General features: G+C 32.6%; 1 protein-coding gene across 1 annotated transcript in view; it reads left to right on the forward strand.

Annotated features, from left to right (window-relative positions):
* Positions 1-16,935, forward strand: part of LOC111641871 (tyrosine-protein phosphatase 10D-like) — an 87,530-nt gene that overhangs the window by 54,392 nt on the left and 16,203 nt on the right. Inside the window, exons 7-9 of the mRNA XM_023388124.1 lie at positions 3,028-3,090; positions 13,502-13,564; positions 13,671-13,947. Of these exons, the coding sequence (XP_023243892.1) occupies positions 3,028-3,090; positions 13,502-13,564; positions 13,671-13,947 (403 nt within the window). The remainder of the gene's footprint in view (positions 1-3,027; positions 3,091-13,501; positions 13,565-13,670; positions 13,948-16,935) is intronic.

A 16,935-nucleotide genomic window follows, 5' to 3' on the forward strand; every position in this document is an offset into this window, starting at 1 on the left:
GGTTGCGCTTCTGCAACTAAAGAACATAAACATTAAGCTGCCGATTGTTTACGACAGTGTACAACTTATTAAAGAATACCGCAACATTATACAGTTTAGCTTCAATTGGGTCAAAGGACATTCAAATATACAAGGTAATGAAAAAGCGGACCAACTAGCCCGCTCAGCTCCCATCAGGACCACAAGATGCTCCTACGATTTCACTCCAACATCTTGGCTTAAAAAGCAATTACGTGACAGTACTTGGAACAGTTGGCAAAACAGGTGGGCAAATAGTACTACAGGTAGACTAACCTATCGTTTTATACCGAATGTTCAACTCAGGAACAGTAGCAAGTTTATAACACCAACTTTTCAAATAACACAAATGATATCTGGTCACGGAAACTTCAGGAGTTACCTTAAAAGGTTTCTACATAAGACAGACGGACTTTGTACCTGTCAAACGAATCAAGAAGATAACCCGGAGCACGTTTTGTTTCACTGTCCACACTACAGTAGGCAAAGAAAAATGTTAATAGACTCTGTGCATACATCAAATGAACTGTGGCCTTGCCCATTAAAAACTCTGACGAGCAACAAAAAGCTATTTAATGCACTAAAAAACTTCACCGCCAGCATAAAATTCCTCGATTAATTTTAAAGTGTTTGCTTTCACCGACAAAGTAATTACCTTCTGCAGGAATATTAATTTTGTAATTTCTGTATACCTAATACGATACATATGTCGTCTTTGTTATTATAAGTTTACGGTACACTTTAATATTGTATAAATTCACAATCTGTAAATCTATCTCTAAGCAATAACTTCTTATCTGTTAACTGTGTAAAACCTTCCCATATGTATTCATAGCATTAATTCATATCTTCAATAAATGTACAACTACATTATAATTTAATTTTTACATGTAAAAGTTTATATTTGTAACCGTTGTTTTAGATATATAATATTTCTTTTTGTACCTGCTAATTTTATTGAAACATTATTATACTGTATAGCTACAATAACTATAAGCTCAACATTCAGCATGTAATTCTTCACTGTAAATACTGTATTCAAATTTTGTACAAACGTTTTCTCTGTATATATTTTATTACTTTAATTGTAAAAAGTGTAGCAGTGACCATAAGGTCAAATTGTATATCTTAACTTTCATTCTGTCCTATTTCGCTTTCTTTCACCTACAAACTTAACTCTTCCTATAACTTTTATCCTTCTTTCCTTTTCAAGTTTCTTAGGCTATACCAATGAGTGCGGCCAATAAACAATTCTCTAATGTCTAATGTCCATGGAACTCTAAGTAATCTTCTCCATACCCATAATTCGAATGCATCTATCATTTTTCTTTCCTTTTTCCTTAGAGACAAATTTGAGACAACTTGCTTAATTGAATAAAATCAAATAATGAAGTTTACACTTAAGGAAATATGGAGGATTTCGAAAACCGTATTAGAGTGAAACCAGAAGTTGTGTTGTACGGGAAATATCCACAATTTTCAAACGATGTTAGAGTGAAACCGTGTTGTAGAAGACAGTGATGTATGTGAGATACCTGTACTTCAAAAATAGACCTTTTTGCTTTGGAATGTTTTGGCATCTCTGTAATTTATGGCTATGTCCTGAAAATTTGCTTTATATATTTTGAGTATTTCTAGATGTTTAAAATTGGTTTCTACTAGGGTGTATTAGACTTGCTTAATTGAGAAGTACCTTTATATCATTTTCAGATGCAAATGTTACTAATGTTGTGATGGAAAGGCCCTTTTGGATAGAATAATGGTTTTCTGTGATGCAGTTGTGAAGAGATTGAGCCATTGCTGTAATGTAGACTCATTTCTTGTTGAATCTGTTGTCTATAATGTGGATAGAATATACTTGAGATGAATTCTGTGTGTTGATAGTCTTTGGCATTCTGTAATAAAGAGAATACAGTTGGGTTTCTCATTTAGAAGATACTAAGTTGGTTTGTTCTTGCAATTTGTTCATAAACTCTAGAAAGATGTTGGTTAAATCTGACAACTTTTTAGGTTTTAGATACATCCTTATTAGATGTGTGCTTAGATTGATATTTACAGATGAGAACAATTGCATGGCTGGAATTGAACAAGGCTGGAAGGATACTCATGTTGTTTTGTTATGCTTGCAATGCAGTTTAGTTTAATATCTCTGTCAATGATGTTAATGGAAAGAGTGAATGCTCTTTCAACTAGTTGTGGGGTAATTTTCCATTCCATGCCTGAAGAAATTGCTAGTTTGGAGTTAAATAAGTCTTAAAGACAAGTTTGAAGGACATTATTATCAAAGGAGTTTCCTTGAGTATTGTTGGATAGAGAGTGGAAAAGGTGGAAATCTGAGGGCACAAGATCAGGAGAATAAGGGAGATGTGGAATAACCTTCCAACCAAGCTCCTAGATAGCTGCTTTTTTTATGTTATTGGAGTGTTGGTGTGCATTATTGTGCTACAGCAGCACTTGATGCAGTCTTTCTGGATGTTTTCAAATGCAAATGCTGCTTAATGGTTGACTGGTCACAGTTCATTATGTTTGCCAATTCTCAGGTTGACTAATATGGATCATCATGGATTAAAGCATTTAAATGGTTTTCATCAAAGCCCAGTGGTTTTTCTGAATGTGGAGAAATACTCCAGTCAAAGTAGTCCTGTTTGAAATGACAAGACCATTTTTTTTTGTTCTGCTTTCCCCTGTGGCAGTCTCCCTGCACAGAAAAATGTTTTGAGCTACTTCTGCTGCTTTTACACCTCTGTTAAACTCAAACAGAAGAATATGTTGGAAGTGTTTTTTATCCTACTTGACATTTCATCTTCTTTAGCCCAGAAATAGCATTAACATTTTTCAAAGCTGTAAAATGCAAGGTGTATTCAAAAGCACAGCATTGTTGCTACAATGACAAACAACAAACAAACTCCCAACACTTCAATGTTGCCATGCCAGAAACAAATGCTACGAACTTCAGCATCAACCCAATATTATTTATATCACAATAATTTTTGATTTTCTTATTTTCAGGTGAAATATAGCGAATTTGATACATTTAACAGTGATAACAACATTAAAGTTGTAGAGGAANGATAATTCAGGGGTGCCTCACACTTATACAGTATTGTGTTAGTCTGATTTACATAGTCTGCAGGCAACAGATAATTGGTCTTTATTCAAATAGTGTTAGCACCTGAATGCAGACACCCTGTATTTGGATATGTCAATTTCAATTTGTCATAAAAAGATCCTTTATGTACTTTATTATTAATAATATTGCACATATACTTGGACAATGATGTTGAAATAAAAGTGATGTTATTTTTTTTAAGATTTTGTGACACATTTAATGTGCTGTGGCACACCCTTTGAGAAACACTGGATAGCACATTCAGAGTGTTGAATTTTTGTAATGACTCCTTGTTTTTCTAACTTGTCTAGGGCTTCTACTGCTTGTAACATGGCAAACAGAACTGGGCGTGGCTTCTTAAACTGTGGTATAGCATCCCTTTTTCATTTTGATGTGTATGTTCACAGGTTCCAAATGCAAGATTCCTCTGAAAATTATTCAATTGCAATAGAGAACCCATGATTTAACAGGACATTAGTATACATTGTGGCAACAAAATAAAACCTAAAACAAAGGCTTAAAGAACATAAGTATACCATTGATAAGAAACTTTGCAACACAGCATATGCTATCCAACAAGAAGTACAGGTCAAATGGGAAGATGCTACAATCATCCAAACAGCTAAGGACTTCAACACACTTAGGCATTTAGAATTAATTAAAGCAGGTGGAAGTTCTATTGGCTTTATATATTTCTAAGGTCTAGAGACCCTTAGAAACATATAAAGCCAATAGAAATTCCACCTGCTTTAATTACAGGGATGCAGACTCACTATCTATTGCATTGAAGTCTCTATATGAGCTTTAACTTGACTTCCTTTAATGAGCACTTCTACATTATTATTTTATTGTTATTCTTATTTTATTATTTTATAGCAGATGATTCCAGTGTTGCTCAAGCAAAAAATAATAACAGCAAAGATTAAGATTATTAGATTATTTTGTACTTCTAACCTTTCTACTATATTATATTATAGTATTTGATTTATGTTTACAAATGTTATCTTATTATGTTAGTTCATCATACCAAGTGCCCAATCTAACACATTTTAAAAGTTCTTTTTTGAAAAAATTTGGAGACCTAAAAGACACCCAAAAATTGAAGAAAAATTTTTTTTTCGGGGCTGAAAGGACTGAGTTTTTTGTAACGCTATGTAAACTTGACGAGTTATCTCGTCAATGGGGAGGAAGGGGATTGTATAGAGTAGAGGAATAAAGAATTTTTAAAATGTGTTAGATTGGTCATTCATGTGATAAGCCCTTACATAAGACAACCTTTATAGTTATATAGCTTATCTTACCCATTTTCACCAGGTGCAAGACCCTCTTCTTCCAAAGCTAATTAGAGAATTTTTAGACGGATCTAAAAATATGTTCAATTTCCCGCAAAAAACTGCATCTAAAATAGTATAGTAGAAGCCAAGTTCTTCAGGATAATCCTTAACTCTCTCCCTTTCCCCATGGGGGAATTTCGAAAAATCCCTTCTTAGTGTGCATTCTCATGGTGTACCCTGTGTACCAAATTTCAACTTTCAAATCCTAACAGTTTGGGCTCTGCACTTATTATTATCATCATCATTATTATTATTATTATTTATATTTTGATCTTTCTACTGGTATTAATTAAACCAAACACTTGCTGTAATTAATCGGACTATTTTATGCTACAATTGATACTTAGAAATTGATACTAGAGTTGGACATTGGGTGCCATCTCTTATCAAAATTAATAATTATAATAATTTAATTAATACTATATTTCTTAAATAATTTAGAACAGTCTAGAAGACTGTTCTAAATTATTGCAAATTTGACTCTCTCTTCAGGCCAATTCGTTTCTTCCAGACTGTTCTACTAAATTATTTAATAAATATTAGAGGTTGCGGCTGACGTTTTCATCGCGAAAATGTGTACCTCGGACATTCAGCATGGCCTTCCTGTAAGCCTAGAAGTTTGACAATGGCGTTTGGAACATCGAGCATGATTCCACTGACATTCCAAATGACATTGTCAAACTTCTAAGCTTACAGGAAGGTGGCACTGAACGTCCAACGTTCACGTTTTTGCAATGAAAACGTCGGCCGCAACCTCTCTATTAAGTTATTATAAATTAATAAATTTTGATAAGAGATGGCACTAACATCTACTTCTAGTAACAAATTACTTAATTTTTACTTATTAATTGTAGCATAAAATAGCCCAATTAATTATGGCAGTTGTTTGGTTTAATATTAATACATCTGGCTTTGGGATGTTTATATATATGTTATACTGGTATTTATTGAATATTCTTTTTATTAAAATATGTTATATTTTTGAATACTCAACTGATGAAGACCTATCAAATTAGTTTTGAAAACATTTTAACTTTTTGCTGGAGTTGATTTCTAACGTGTGAATTTAGTTTAGACATTTCATCCAGTTTCTGTATTTTGTTGTTTGTCTGTTTACTGGATATATTGATGATGTGCTGATAACATGGAGGAGATGTTAACTTTTGCAGTATCTCCATGCAGAAAGTAATAAAATAATAAAAGAAAGTTAAAAAATTTTATTACTCTGTACCTATCTCCACCATTGTTACTGCTATTTCATGCTTCGCATATAATCTATTAATAGAAAAGCTTGAATAGAAATACAGTCAACCCCTCTATAACACGGTAGATACATTCCGTTTTTTATGAAATTCATGTTTTATGAGTCCTTAAATACATGAGCCAATCACAGCCTGGCACGTATGCAGTTTACGGACTATGGCTGTTTGAAAGGTTTTCTTCCATAAAATTAATCAATTCTAGACTAATTTGACTCAACATTTCCAAAACACATAATTTTTTGGGAATAATCCGTATGAACTATGCTATAAACAAAAAATTGTAGGATTACTTACCGAGTGTACATTTTTCGACGATGCCATTGCTTAAGCTTGTTTTCATCGCAGAGCGGCGCATCGAATGGCAGGCGTGTTTTTCCTGATAAATTATTTTTCTGTGAAAAATTTGCTGAACTTCAGAGACATCATTAATATAAATATAATTTTTATGGCCGTTAAATAATAAATGGTTTTTAGTAGGTCTGCTGCTTGTTTAAACTCAATGGTTTGTGCAAAATCCGCTATTGGTCTAGATTTGACTAATCCTGTCTCAACATGAGTTGGCAATGACGTTTTACCGTATCATACAAGTCTCTTTTAGCATGTTTATATGAATACAGTCGCAATTTTTTTGCCGTTATATACAAATCCGCATTATATGAACCCGTTTTATAGGGGGGGTCTACTGTATAGCAATTGAACTAGGCATTTGTACCTATATTGATTTATGATCAATTATATTATTTCAAATTTCAAATGATTTATTATTTATTTTTGTAATTTTTAAGTTTTATAGTTAAAAGTTTATATTGTTACCAGTGTTATGATGTGATTACATCTGCAGTATTACTTTTTAAATTAACTTATTGTAATTATGAATGCTTCAGTTATAATTCTTACAGTGAGCATAGATAAGAATTAGAAGTATGTTTAATATTGCATCATAGTAAGAAATACAATTCTCTGTTACAAGACATGGATGGCCAGAACTGTCTTGAGACTTGAGTATATGAAGTCTTTTATTTTTTCTGGACTCAAGTAATGAAAAAGTGGACTTGTTCATATTTAGTAAAGAATTGAAATTTATCATTGATAACAAATACCAATGTTTTCATTGATACCAAAATAGTGTAACAAAACAATAGTAGCAGGTCAGTGCAGTAACTTGCAAAATTTAAAATTACACTACCCAAAATTACTGTCTGATTAATGATGGTTGATGTGTACTTAAAAAAAAAAAAAACAGTTCCTTTTTTGCATTTTTTTATTAGAAATGATATATTAGTGGAAAATGTTCAAATCTTTTTAATACAGTGTGTCCAAAAAGTCCTTGACACATTTTAAAAATTTCTAAAAAATGAAAAACTACATGAAATAGGAACATAATTTATTGATTTTAGGAACTGCTAGAACTTTTTTGGTTAGTTAATATACCTCAATTTGTGCAGCGAACATCAAGTCAATATTCAATTTCTGCTATGTATGTTCCAAAGTTGATTCTGTAACAGTTGCAATTTCAGCTTTTTAACAGTGTTCACTCTTCATGAATAAACAATTGAGGTAAGTTCCTAAAATCAGTAAACATTACATTTCTATTTCATGTAATTTTTCTTACAAAAAAATTTTAAAAATATATCATTTTTTAATAGTTTTTGTCAAATATATATCTTGCACACTTCTGCAATCAATTGCTTCATCTTTAGTTTTGTTGTGCATTTATTTACCCTTTGTGTATGCTTGTGTAAGATGGCTAATTGTTTTGTTATAAGTAGTTTACTTGCAGTGTAAATTGAAAATTCTACTTTATTTTAAATTGTCTATTATATTATTTATTTCTGTATGAAATTTGACTTACAACCATTTCAACTTATGTCTGAAGTTTCAAAACCGAATTCAGTCGTAAGTCATAATTATATTGAGTTATAATTTAATGTTTCATAGTAAAACCTGTACTTTACAATTCATATTTTCTAAAAACTGAGCTAAAGATATAGAACAAAAATTATAATAAAAACTGACATTTATTGAAATTATAATGCATAATAGTTTTTGAAATAGTTTTATATAAAAATGTAATTATGTCAAATCTCATGGAGAATGATATTTTCTGTTGAAACAAGCTATGCAAAGTGTTGGCTGCCCAGGACAATCATTACAAAATGTAGTTTAGTCACTTGTTTTGTGGCACTGTCTGTCTTTCAGCTGGTAGTGTTTTTATGTGCTTCTGCATAGCAACCCTGGCAATGGTGAAGTACTTTTCTTGCAGGACCTCATTTTTGCAGAGTATGAAATGCTTCATTTACTATTACAAGGAGGTGTCATCAGTTTTGTCTGTACAGTTTTGCTAAGTATTTTTTTTGGCCACCACTTCACAGAACTTCATCATTGACAGATGTTTTTGTCTTGGACTATAGTAGTGGGAATGGATACAATAAGCATTGATCATGGAAATGCCAAGTAAATAAGCTACCATTAACTTTCTATACCACTTGATACCTCTTTGAAGCAGGATGTAATAGGATGCCATTTGATCTGACAGATCTACTCCTTTTTTTGACATGATTATAGTCAATGATACATTGTGATTTCATCACAGGCTCTTGGGATTTTTTTTTTTTTTGATTTTTTCCCAGTTTCACTGAGTGCATCAGTATGTGTTTCTACAGTTGAGAGCATGATAACATGCCTTTTGTCAACCCATTTTATTATTTGGATTCCTTCATTATTTTCTAAATCACAAACTTCACCTTTTTTCAGTTGTTTTGGAGAAACCTCACCTGTTTTATTCTTGTATTTCTTGCCATTAACTCACAAGCTAAATCTACACTTGTGTAAAAACTGTCAGTGTAGAGATCTACCTGCATTGCAAAGACCACTGCACAGTTGCATACAGGCAGCACGGCTGTGTAAAACTCCAAAATCTGACATTTGTTTCCCCATGTAGACCTGGCTGGAATACCGTGTTTCCCCGAAAATAAGACATCCGCAGAAAATAAGACCTAGCACAGGTTTTGCTGAATTGCGAAATATAAGACCTCCCCCTGAAAGTAAGACCTAGCAAAGTTTTTTTTTTAGTCATAACGGTCATCGACAGATGGTTGAAAGTGGCCGTTCGCTTTTTGAAAGTACAGCCACTGATTGGTCAGCAGACAATTACGCCACACGGCATGATTTGCATAAGACTATGGCTTGGGAATCACAGATTTGCATAACGTTACGGCTGGTGATGGCTAATTGGTTGGCCGGGAATCACGCCACATGACATTTGCATAGTGCTACGGTTCAGTAAGCACTAATTGGTCATCGAGTCCGATGTTGACGCTATAAAAAGGCGACAGTTCGACACACCGGATATACGTCACTCTCGTCTAAGTTCCACTAGGGAATTTTTTTGTTCAATAATAAATGTAAATTCTTCTTCCTGGATAAAATAAGACATTCCCTGAAAATAAGACCTAGCGCATTTTTCAGAGCAAAAATTAATTTAAGACACTGTCTTATTTTCGGGGAAACACGGTAAGTATACCCATCTAGCATGCACAACTTGTAGACTTTGATGCCATACTTATGTGATTTTCCAAGAATGTACTGTCGAAACAGAAGTCAACATCATCAAGCAATCATTAGTTCATCAATGACAATCTGTGCTCCTGGAGTAATAGCATCCTTGAATTTATCAGATAATTTGGTGAAAATTTCTCTAACTTTGTACAGACAATCACTGTGGTCAAGATTATTATTATCAGCAAAATGCCAAAATTTCAGTAAAATTTCGAATCAATCTCGAGGCATTAATGATTTTTATGAGGCGGTTCTCATAAAAATGGTCTTTGGACCAGTAGTGTCTGATATTAGGCAAGGGAGAAAGACCCATGCAAGTCATGATGGCCAAGAACTTTGAATCTCTTCATTGGTTGTAGGGAATCACTACCACTTTTCACAAACGATTTTGATGTCAAAATCTCCCTTGCTAAATACTGATCAGCGTACAGTGGTACCTCAGGATACGAAATTAATCCGTTCCGAAACTGAGATCGTATCATGAAAATGTCGTAAGGTGAATCATTTTTCCCCATACGATTACACGTAAAACCAAATAATTCGTTCCAACGCGAAAAACATACTCAAATTAAAGCCAAGTAATACATTAAAAAAAAAAAAAAAAACTGTAGTAAGAAAAACAAATGAAAAATGTGAACTAATGTAACGTCGTATGGTGAGTTTTTGTTCGTATCGTGGAGCAAAAATATGTTCGAATTTCATGTCGTATCCTGAAAATTTCGTATGCTGGGGCGTTCGTAACCTGAGGTACCACTGTATCTACTGGTCTCATTAGTCATTACATCTAAGAAATCATCACTGACAAATATTTGATAAATTTCATCTGGATCATCCAGATTTATGTTACAAAGGTTCAACTTTTGATTTCCTTGAAACTGTGGGATGTTATGAGGTGTCAAGCCAATTGAGTGTCAAACAGTAGTAGCAGACTGCTGAATGTTAGAATAATTACTGTCATTATCATCATTGCTAGCATCTGAGTTATCATCAGAAGCATCAGGAGGCACTTCACCTTTGATTTCTGATCCAGAAAACAATTCTGATTCATCTGAAAATGGTATATAGTTTGAATCATCTAACTCATTGTCAGATATTCCAGATTCATCGTTGTTAGAATCATCCATATACTGACTAATTAAGTTATCTGACAAAATGTTTCGACAGTTAGACATTCTATTTGTATAAGATGATACTTATTATAAGAAAATTCATTTATCTAATGAGAAATAAAGTTGGCCCAAGTCCTATTTTAAACAAAATAACTTACCTCACAAAATATATGTAGTAATAACACAAATGTAAGACAAATTAGCTGATTCACTAAGACTTATGTGAACAAAGAACTTTCAAGAATGCAGCAACAATAAAAATAAAGTGTTTGCACTAAAACCGCAGATTGCAGGCATGAGACATATTTGACTCATACTGTCCAAAAGTAACCTTTAACTAAACTAGGGTCACCCGTGCCTCATGCTATTAAATTAATATACTTTATCGCACCTAATAAAATAATATCAATATATCAAGTATGATCAGTTATCAAAATATATATGCCACCCCACGGGAAAACAAGCAATTATGTATTTCCTCCTAACTAGACACGTCTGTACAAGTCACACATGCCTCATAAAGCCATTAATGTGTTAAGATACAAATATATAAAATGTGTTTTATAGTTGTTTTCTAAAAATTTCAATATTAATGCATTTAAGAAACTTAAATAAAATTTTAAATCCATAAAAGGTAATATTTGCTGAATTTTCTTTTTGAGAAGTTAACCACTTTAGTAGTGATTATTAAGTGTACAGTTGTTTTATAAAGTAATAATATTCATAACCCTACATCTATTCTATTCAATTTTTATATTATTACAATAATTCTATGATTATTATTTCTATAATCTAAAACAAACGGAATAAATGAATACAACAAATATATGAGGGATGATCAAAAACTAAGGTTACAAAGCCTGCAGTGAAAAGTACATTTTATTTCATACAACCTATGCAGCCAACTGATAATACAGTACATACATTAGGTTATTTTTCGACATAGTCTCCACATCGATTTAGGCACTTGTCACTTCGTGTGATGAGTTTGAAAATTCCCTCCAGGTAAAAATCCTGTCCTTGCGTGTTCAGCCAAGTTGTCGCAAAGTGTTTCACTTCCTCATCTGAAGCAAATTGTTGTCCCGCTAGGTTCTCCTTCAAGTAAGGAAACAGATGAAAGCCGCTTGGAGCAAGGTTCAGGCTGTAGGGAGGGTGGTCGATGATGTCCCAGCAAAACTGCTTCAATAGCTTGGTGGTCTTCTGGGCTGTATGAGGACCTCGCTCCAAGCAAATTTCACCTGTTTCTTCACTTGAAGGAGAACCTAGCAGGACAATGATTTGCTTCAGATGAGGAAGTGAAACACTTTGCGACAACTTGGCTGAACATGCAAGGGAAGGATTTTTACCTGAAGGGAATTTTCAAACTCATCACACAAAGTGACAAGTACCTAAACCAATATGGAGACTATGTCGAAAAATAACCTAATGTATGTACTGTACTATCAGTTGGCTGTATTGGTTGTATGAAATAAAATGTACACTTTTCACTGCAGGCTTTGTAACCTTAGTTTTTTATCATCCCTCGTATTTAATGAAGTGAAAGATTAAACATAATTATTCTATATTTTTGTTTCTTATTTGTGTGATCTGAAATTTAAAGTAAGGAGGAGAAATATTTTAATAGGTAACTTAGGAAATAAAATAGCAAAATTTATATCTTACCTCGGACAAATATGTTGAAAACCATGCCTATATTCATGTTCAAATGCAGGAATTAAAACTTGCTTTCGTTTAAATCTAGTAAAGAAAAATTATATATACTGAATATTTGAAATTATTAATTGAAAATTTTTATAATCTCTCATTCTAAATTTGTCCCCATTACATTATATTATTATATCAATTTTAATCAGTTAACTAATTTTTATATGGAAACTTTGATGCACAAAGATTCCATAAGAAATGATCCCAAACAATGCTAACTGTATTATTTGCAGAATTTAAAGATCATAATCAAATCAAAATGTAATCTCTCCCACTTTTGATTTCTAATAATATGTAATTTATGGAACTTATGAAATCTATTGGCAATGAATTCCAAAAGAAAATAATCATAACATGTAAAGGTATGAAAGTTACATAATGTAATGTAACTTTCATACATTTTATTTATAAATAAAAGTTACACTGATAGCATTTTTTGATTTCATCTGAAATTTGAAATATTTTAGTAAAACTACATCTTTCATACACTTCAAGCAAAGAAAATTTATCATCATGAGTGTTTTTGGCCTCTGTAACCTGAGGTAGGTGACAATTAAACTTAAAATACCTTAAACACAAGAGTATAAAATTCATGAGTGAGCACTTTACCTCCTACCAATTATCAAGCAATTCAAAAAATTCTATTCGAGGTTATATGAGTATATTTTTTCTAATATTTATATATTAATTTGCCATTTATTGAAGCCATTAGCATAGCCTGTAATAAGCATTTGATTCAAATCTATCTTTTTCTAGTCATTTCTTGAAATGCTAACCTGGTTTGTGCAGATGCTGAAATGGATGTATATTTCAGCTTCTGTCTAATGAAACTAAGCATTTTGTATAATATCTATTTGCTTATTAGCACATAGCATAAAACAAAACAGGTGAATGCTTCTGAACTTCCAGTTTCCTAGATACGTGTGCAACAGCAATTTTTACATTTTTTTCCTCTCATTTTTGACTTTCCACCATGTGGACACTAAGAGGACTATTTTCCATACCCATTATCTCACCAGATCCACAATGGGGCAGAGTTGGGTAGTAAGGGGGTTGGGCCAATGTATTCGTCAACTCATGAAAAATTCCTGGGATTGCTCACCTGAATTTGATTCCAGGTCCTCCAGAACAATATAGGTGACATCTTAATAATTTCAGCCATCTAGCCATTTCTTTTCTGATATTCAATCTGTGTGGTCTGTTTACAGCAAAGTATAATGATATGAACATTGCAGTATACTTTTATTTTCTATTTTTGTCTTTTTTTTTTTTTGCTTACTTGAGGATTACTTTATTTTATGTTTGCAACTGAAATATATTTTTAAATTTTGAATAGTCAAATTGTATAAGCTACATTTTTTGCTGTGCTTATTTTTTTTATAAATATAATATTTCTCAACCTTGTAGGCACTAAAAGGATCTTTTCCAATGCCCATAAAGCAGACAGACAGCTGGGTGATGAGAGATAAGGTTATAATCTGTAACATCTAAAATTAAATGATTTGAATAGATCTATAAATGAATTGATTTTTAATGTTGTATTAACAAGTCCACTGATATCATCTTATAATTAACTTTTTCTGAATTAACAGAACCAACTCCACCTGTCATTGAAAGTTCAGATTCACTCAAGCAAAGTTTAAATATTTCATGGAAAGCAGATGTCACAAGTCTTCAAGAATGGTATTCAGTTATATATAGTAGAAATGATACAAAAGAAAAGGAAGAACATACCACTACTCAAACTTGGATGATTGTTGATGATTTATATCCTGGTGCCACATACAAGTTTAATGTTTATGCTGTTAGTAATGGTCTTTGGAGTGATCCAGTTACTTATATGCAAACAATTGGTTAGTTTAAAATTTTACTTTTATTTTCTAGTGTATAAAAATTTACAAAATAAAATGTTAAAAACAAAATTCAACTTAACTTTAATTAAATATTGTAAATACTTTCATTCATAAATTCATACATTCAAATAACTGGACTTTGAAAATTACAAAAAAACTTTCAAATGAATTTGAATAGAATGTAGAACATGTATAAAAATTCTAAATCATCATCACTGTGACAATCATGGTTTTATTAATTAAATTAATTAAGAAAGAAAATATTTTTAAAAGAAGATTTCAAAGGTTAAAACATGTACATGTTTAAAGGATACATATTAAAAACTCTTCCACTCATCCAATGCATTTGTTCTTACATTTCCTTTCAGATGCACACAATACATCCATCTTCCTTTCATTCATTATGTTCAATAGCTGTTGCTCTTTCAACTTAGACAAGCCCTGAACATTCCATACACTGAATTTCACTTCATTTACATCTTTTAACATGAGGCATAGTCCATTCACTTTAATCCATGAAGCTCTCTCCACTTTAGTCCATCTTTAACAAGAGCTTTTTTTTTTGTGGGAAGGAGTTGTTAGCACTTTGCCCAATCCTCAACCTGGAAGACCAAGGTACTCCTTTAGTCTGGCTTCTCACTTGCAACTTTTCTGGCATGCGTGACTCAGCCAATAGCTATGGCTACCACCAGTTAAACCCTCAGGGTCATCAAGGCACACAAACCCCAGCATCAAGATAAGGTGGAGATACTAGGGTGGGGACAAATATGATATTGACAATAATAAACTAACAACTACTTTGGCACAGTTTGCAATGGAGCCCAGGATGTCTATGATACTAAACGAAGCTAAGATTATAAAATCAGCCTTGGATGAGCAGCATTTAAGTTTACTCAAAACACTAGAGATCTACAGAGTAACATTAAAAAATGAATGCATTAATTATAAAGACTCTTATTCCCTTTCCAGTGGCTGGAGGTCAATCTTCAACAACTCCTAGATACAAAGGGAAACTTTATATGGAGAGAGGATGTAAATTATTAGGGCTTAATTATATTCAATAATAATTTTGCAATATATAAATTATATGCTTTAAAATATACTTATTTTTATGGATTGAAAATTTTAAATTTAAACATTAACATCAAAAAATGCATTTAAAATTAGTCTGTGGAATTTCAGAATAATGCATTTTTCAAAAGCTAATGCTAAGCCTTAAGCAGGTTTATGAATGAGCTGAAAACCACTGGCCGAATAAGACAGTCTATGACTGTCTAACTTCTCTCCAATTGCAAGTTCAAAACAAGGCACCTGCTGGCAAGGACAACCGGAGGGGAAGGAAGGGGCGGACAGTTCTATAACAAGTCAAGCAACCAAAAGCAGACGAGAGGTGTCCAGCTGACCCAACACTTGTCTGGATGTACTACTGCTCCAGACACAACACTCTTAGCTAGACTGTAAACACAACACAACAGTAGAAAAAAACACAAGACATAGTCCATCAGACACTGCAGACACAACACTGCACAACATATACTAACAGCAGTAGCAGCCCTAGCCAGGTTTTCAGGTGGTGCAAGATCTCATTGTGGTGCCCCCCTGTAGAGACTAAACTGATAACATATATTTTTCACATTATTAATAACTCAGACCTCCAAAAGATTAGTATAGTAATACTATGGATGAGAAATGATAACAACAGTAAATGGAGAGTTAATTTGACCCTTATTAATTCAGATGTATTGCAAGCTGTTGATGTTTTTTCCCTTCCCTCCGTCAATGGAATTTCTTAATTTTAGGTTATGGAGATATAGCACACATTTCAGGATCATGTTTTATATTCTCACAACCCATCTCACTCTTGTGTAAAATCTATAGCATAGTACTAGTATGGATGAGGAACAATAACAGTGAAAAAAAAAAAAACAATATTTCTTTCATAAGGCAATATTTATTTAATTTCTTTCATAAGGCGATATTCATAACAATATTTATTTAAACTGCTATGGCACAGACAACACTCGCATCACGCAAAAGACAAATTTACATCGTAAATTAATTTAAAATTGAAACAAATTAAGAAAAAAGTAAAATATATTTTGGTGGGTAGGGTTAAGTAGTAATAAGGTGATCGGGTTTTATTTTTTTCGCAGACAATCTATTGTTGCATTTTTGGTGCCTTCACTATGACGGTGCCTGGTGCAGTCGCACCGTTTGCACCACCCTAGGGCCACCCCTGACTAATAGTTAATNGGGTAGGGTTAAGTAGTAATAAGGTGATCGGGTTTTATTTTTTTCGCAGACAATCTATTGTTGCATTTTTGGTGCCTTCACTATGACGGTGCCTGGTGCAGTCGCACCGTTTGCACCACCCTAGGGCCACCCCTGACTAATAGTTAATTCAGATACGGCACTGTGTATATTAGGACTCATAGATCTAGGCTGACTTATGTGCCATTTTTAGGCCAATGATCAGCACATGGCGTGTTGTAAGTGCAATGGACATCTGCTAAAACATACAAAGATATTACATACATAGTGGTATCAAAGTTATTTTTAAAATTTATCAATGAATATGAAAGTTATGAATAAATTTTGGCATATTAAGTTTTCTGAATTTTTTTATATCAATATTTATTAGAATAACCATCTTGTAAACAGTACAACTTTTGAGATGAGAGGGAACACATCACACTGGATGTTAAATGCTTCTCACACTGAATCTAATTTCTGGTGTTGGAAAAAATAATATATATATATAAAAATGGACATGTATGGATCAATGGATGAAATATATTCTTTGAAATGTACAATATATCATTTATTACACATTTCAAAGAATATATTTCATCCATTGATTTTATAGTAGTATTTCATATATTAAGTTTTTTATTGGTATAAACTAAGCAACACATTCTACTTTTTCAGAAAAAACAACAGTAAATCAGTAAATATATATATATATATTATGCTTTTGAGATATAAAAA

This window comes from Centruroides sculpturatus, unplaced genomic scaffold (assembly GCF_000671375.1).
Source record: "Centruroides sculpturatus isolate CEXI.00-Female unplaced genomic scaffold, Cexi_2.0 scaffold1606, whole genome shotgun sequence".
Lineage (NCBI taxonomy): Eukaryota > Metazoa > Arthropoda > Arachnida > Scorpiones > Buthidae > Centruroides > Centruroides sculpturatus.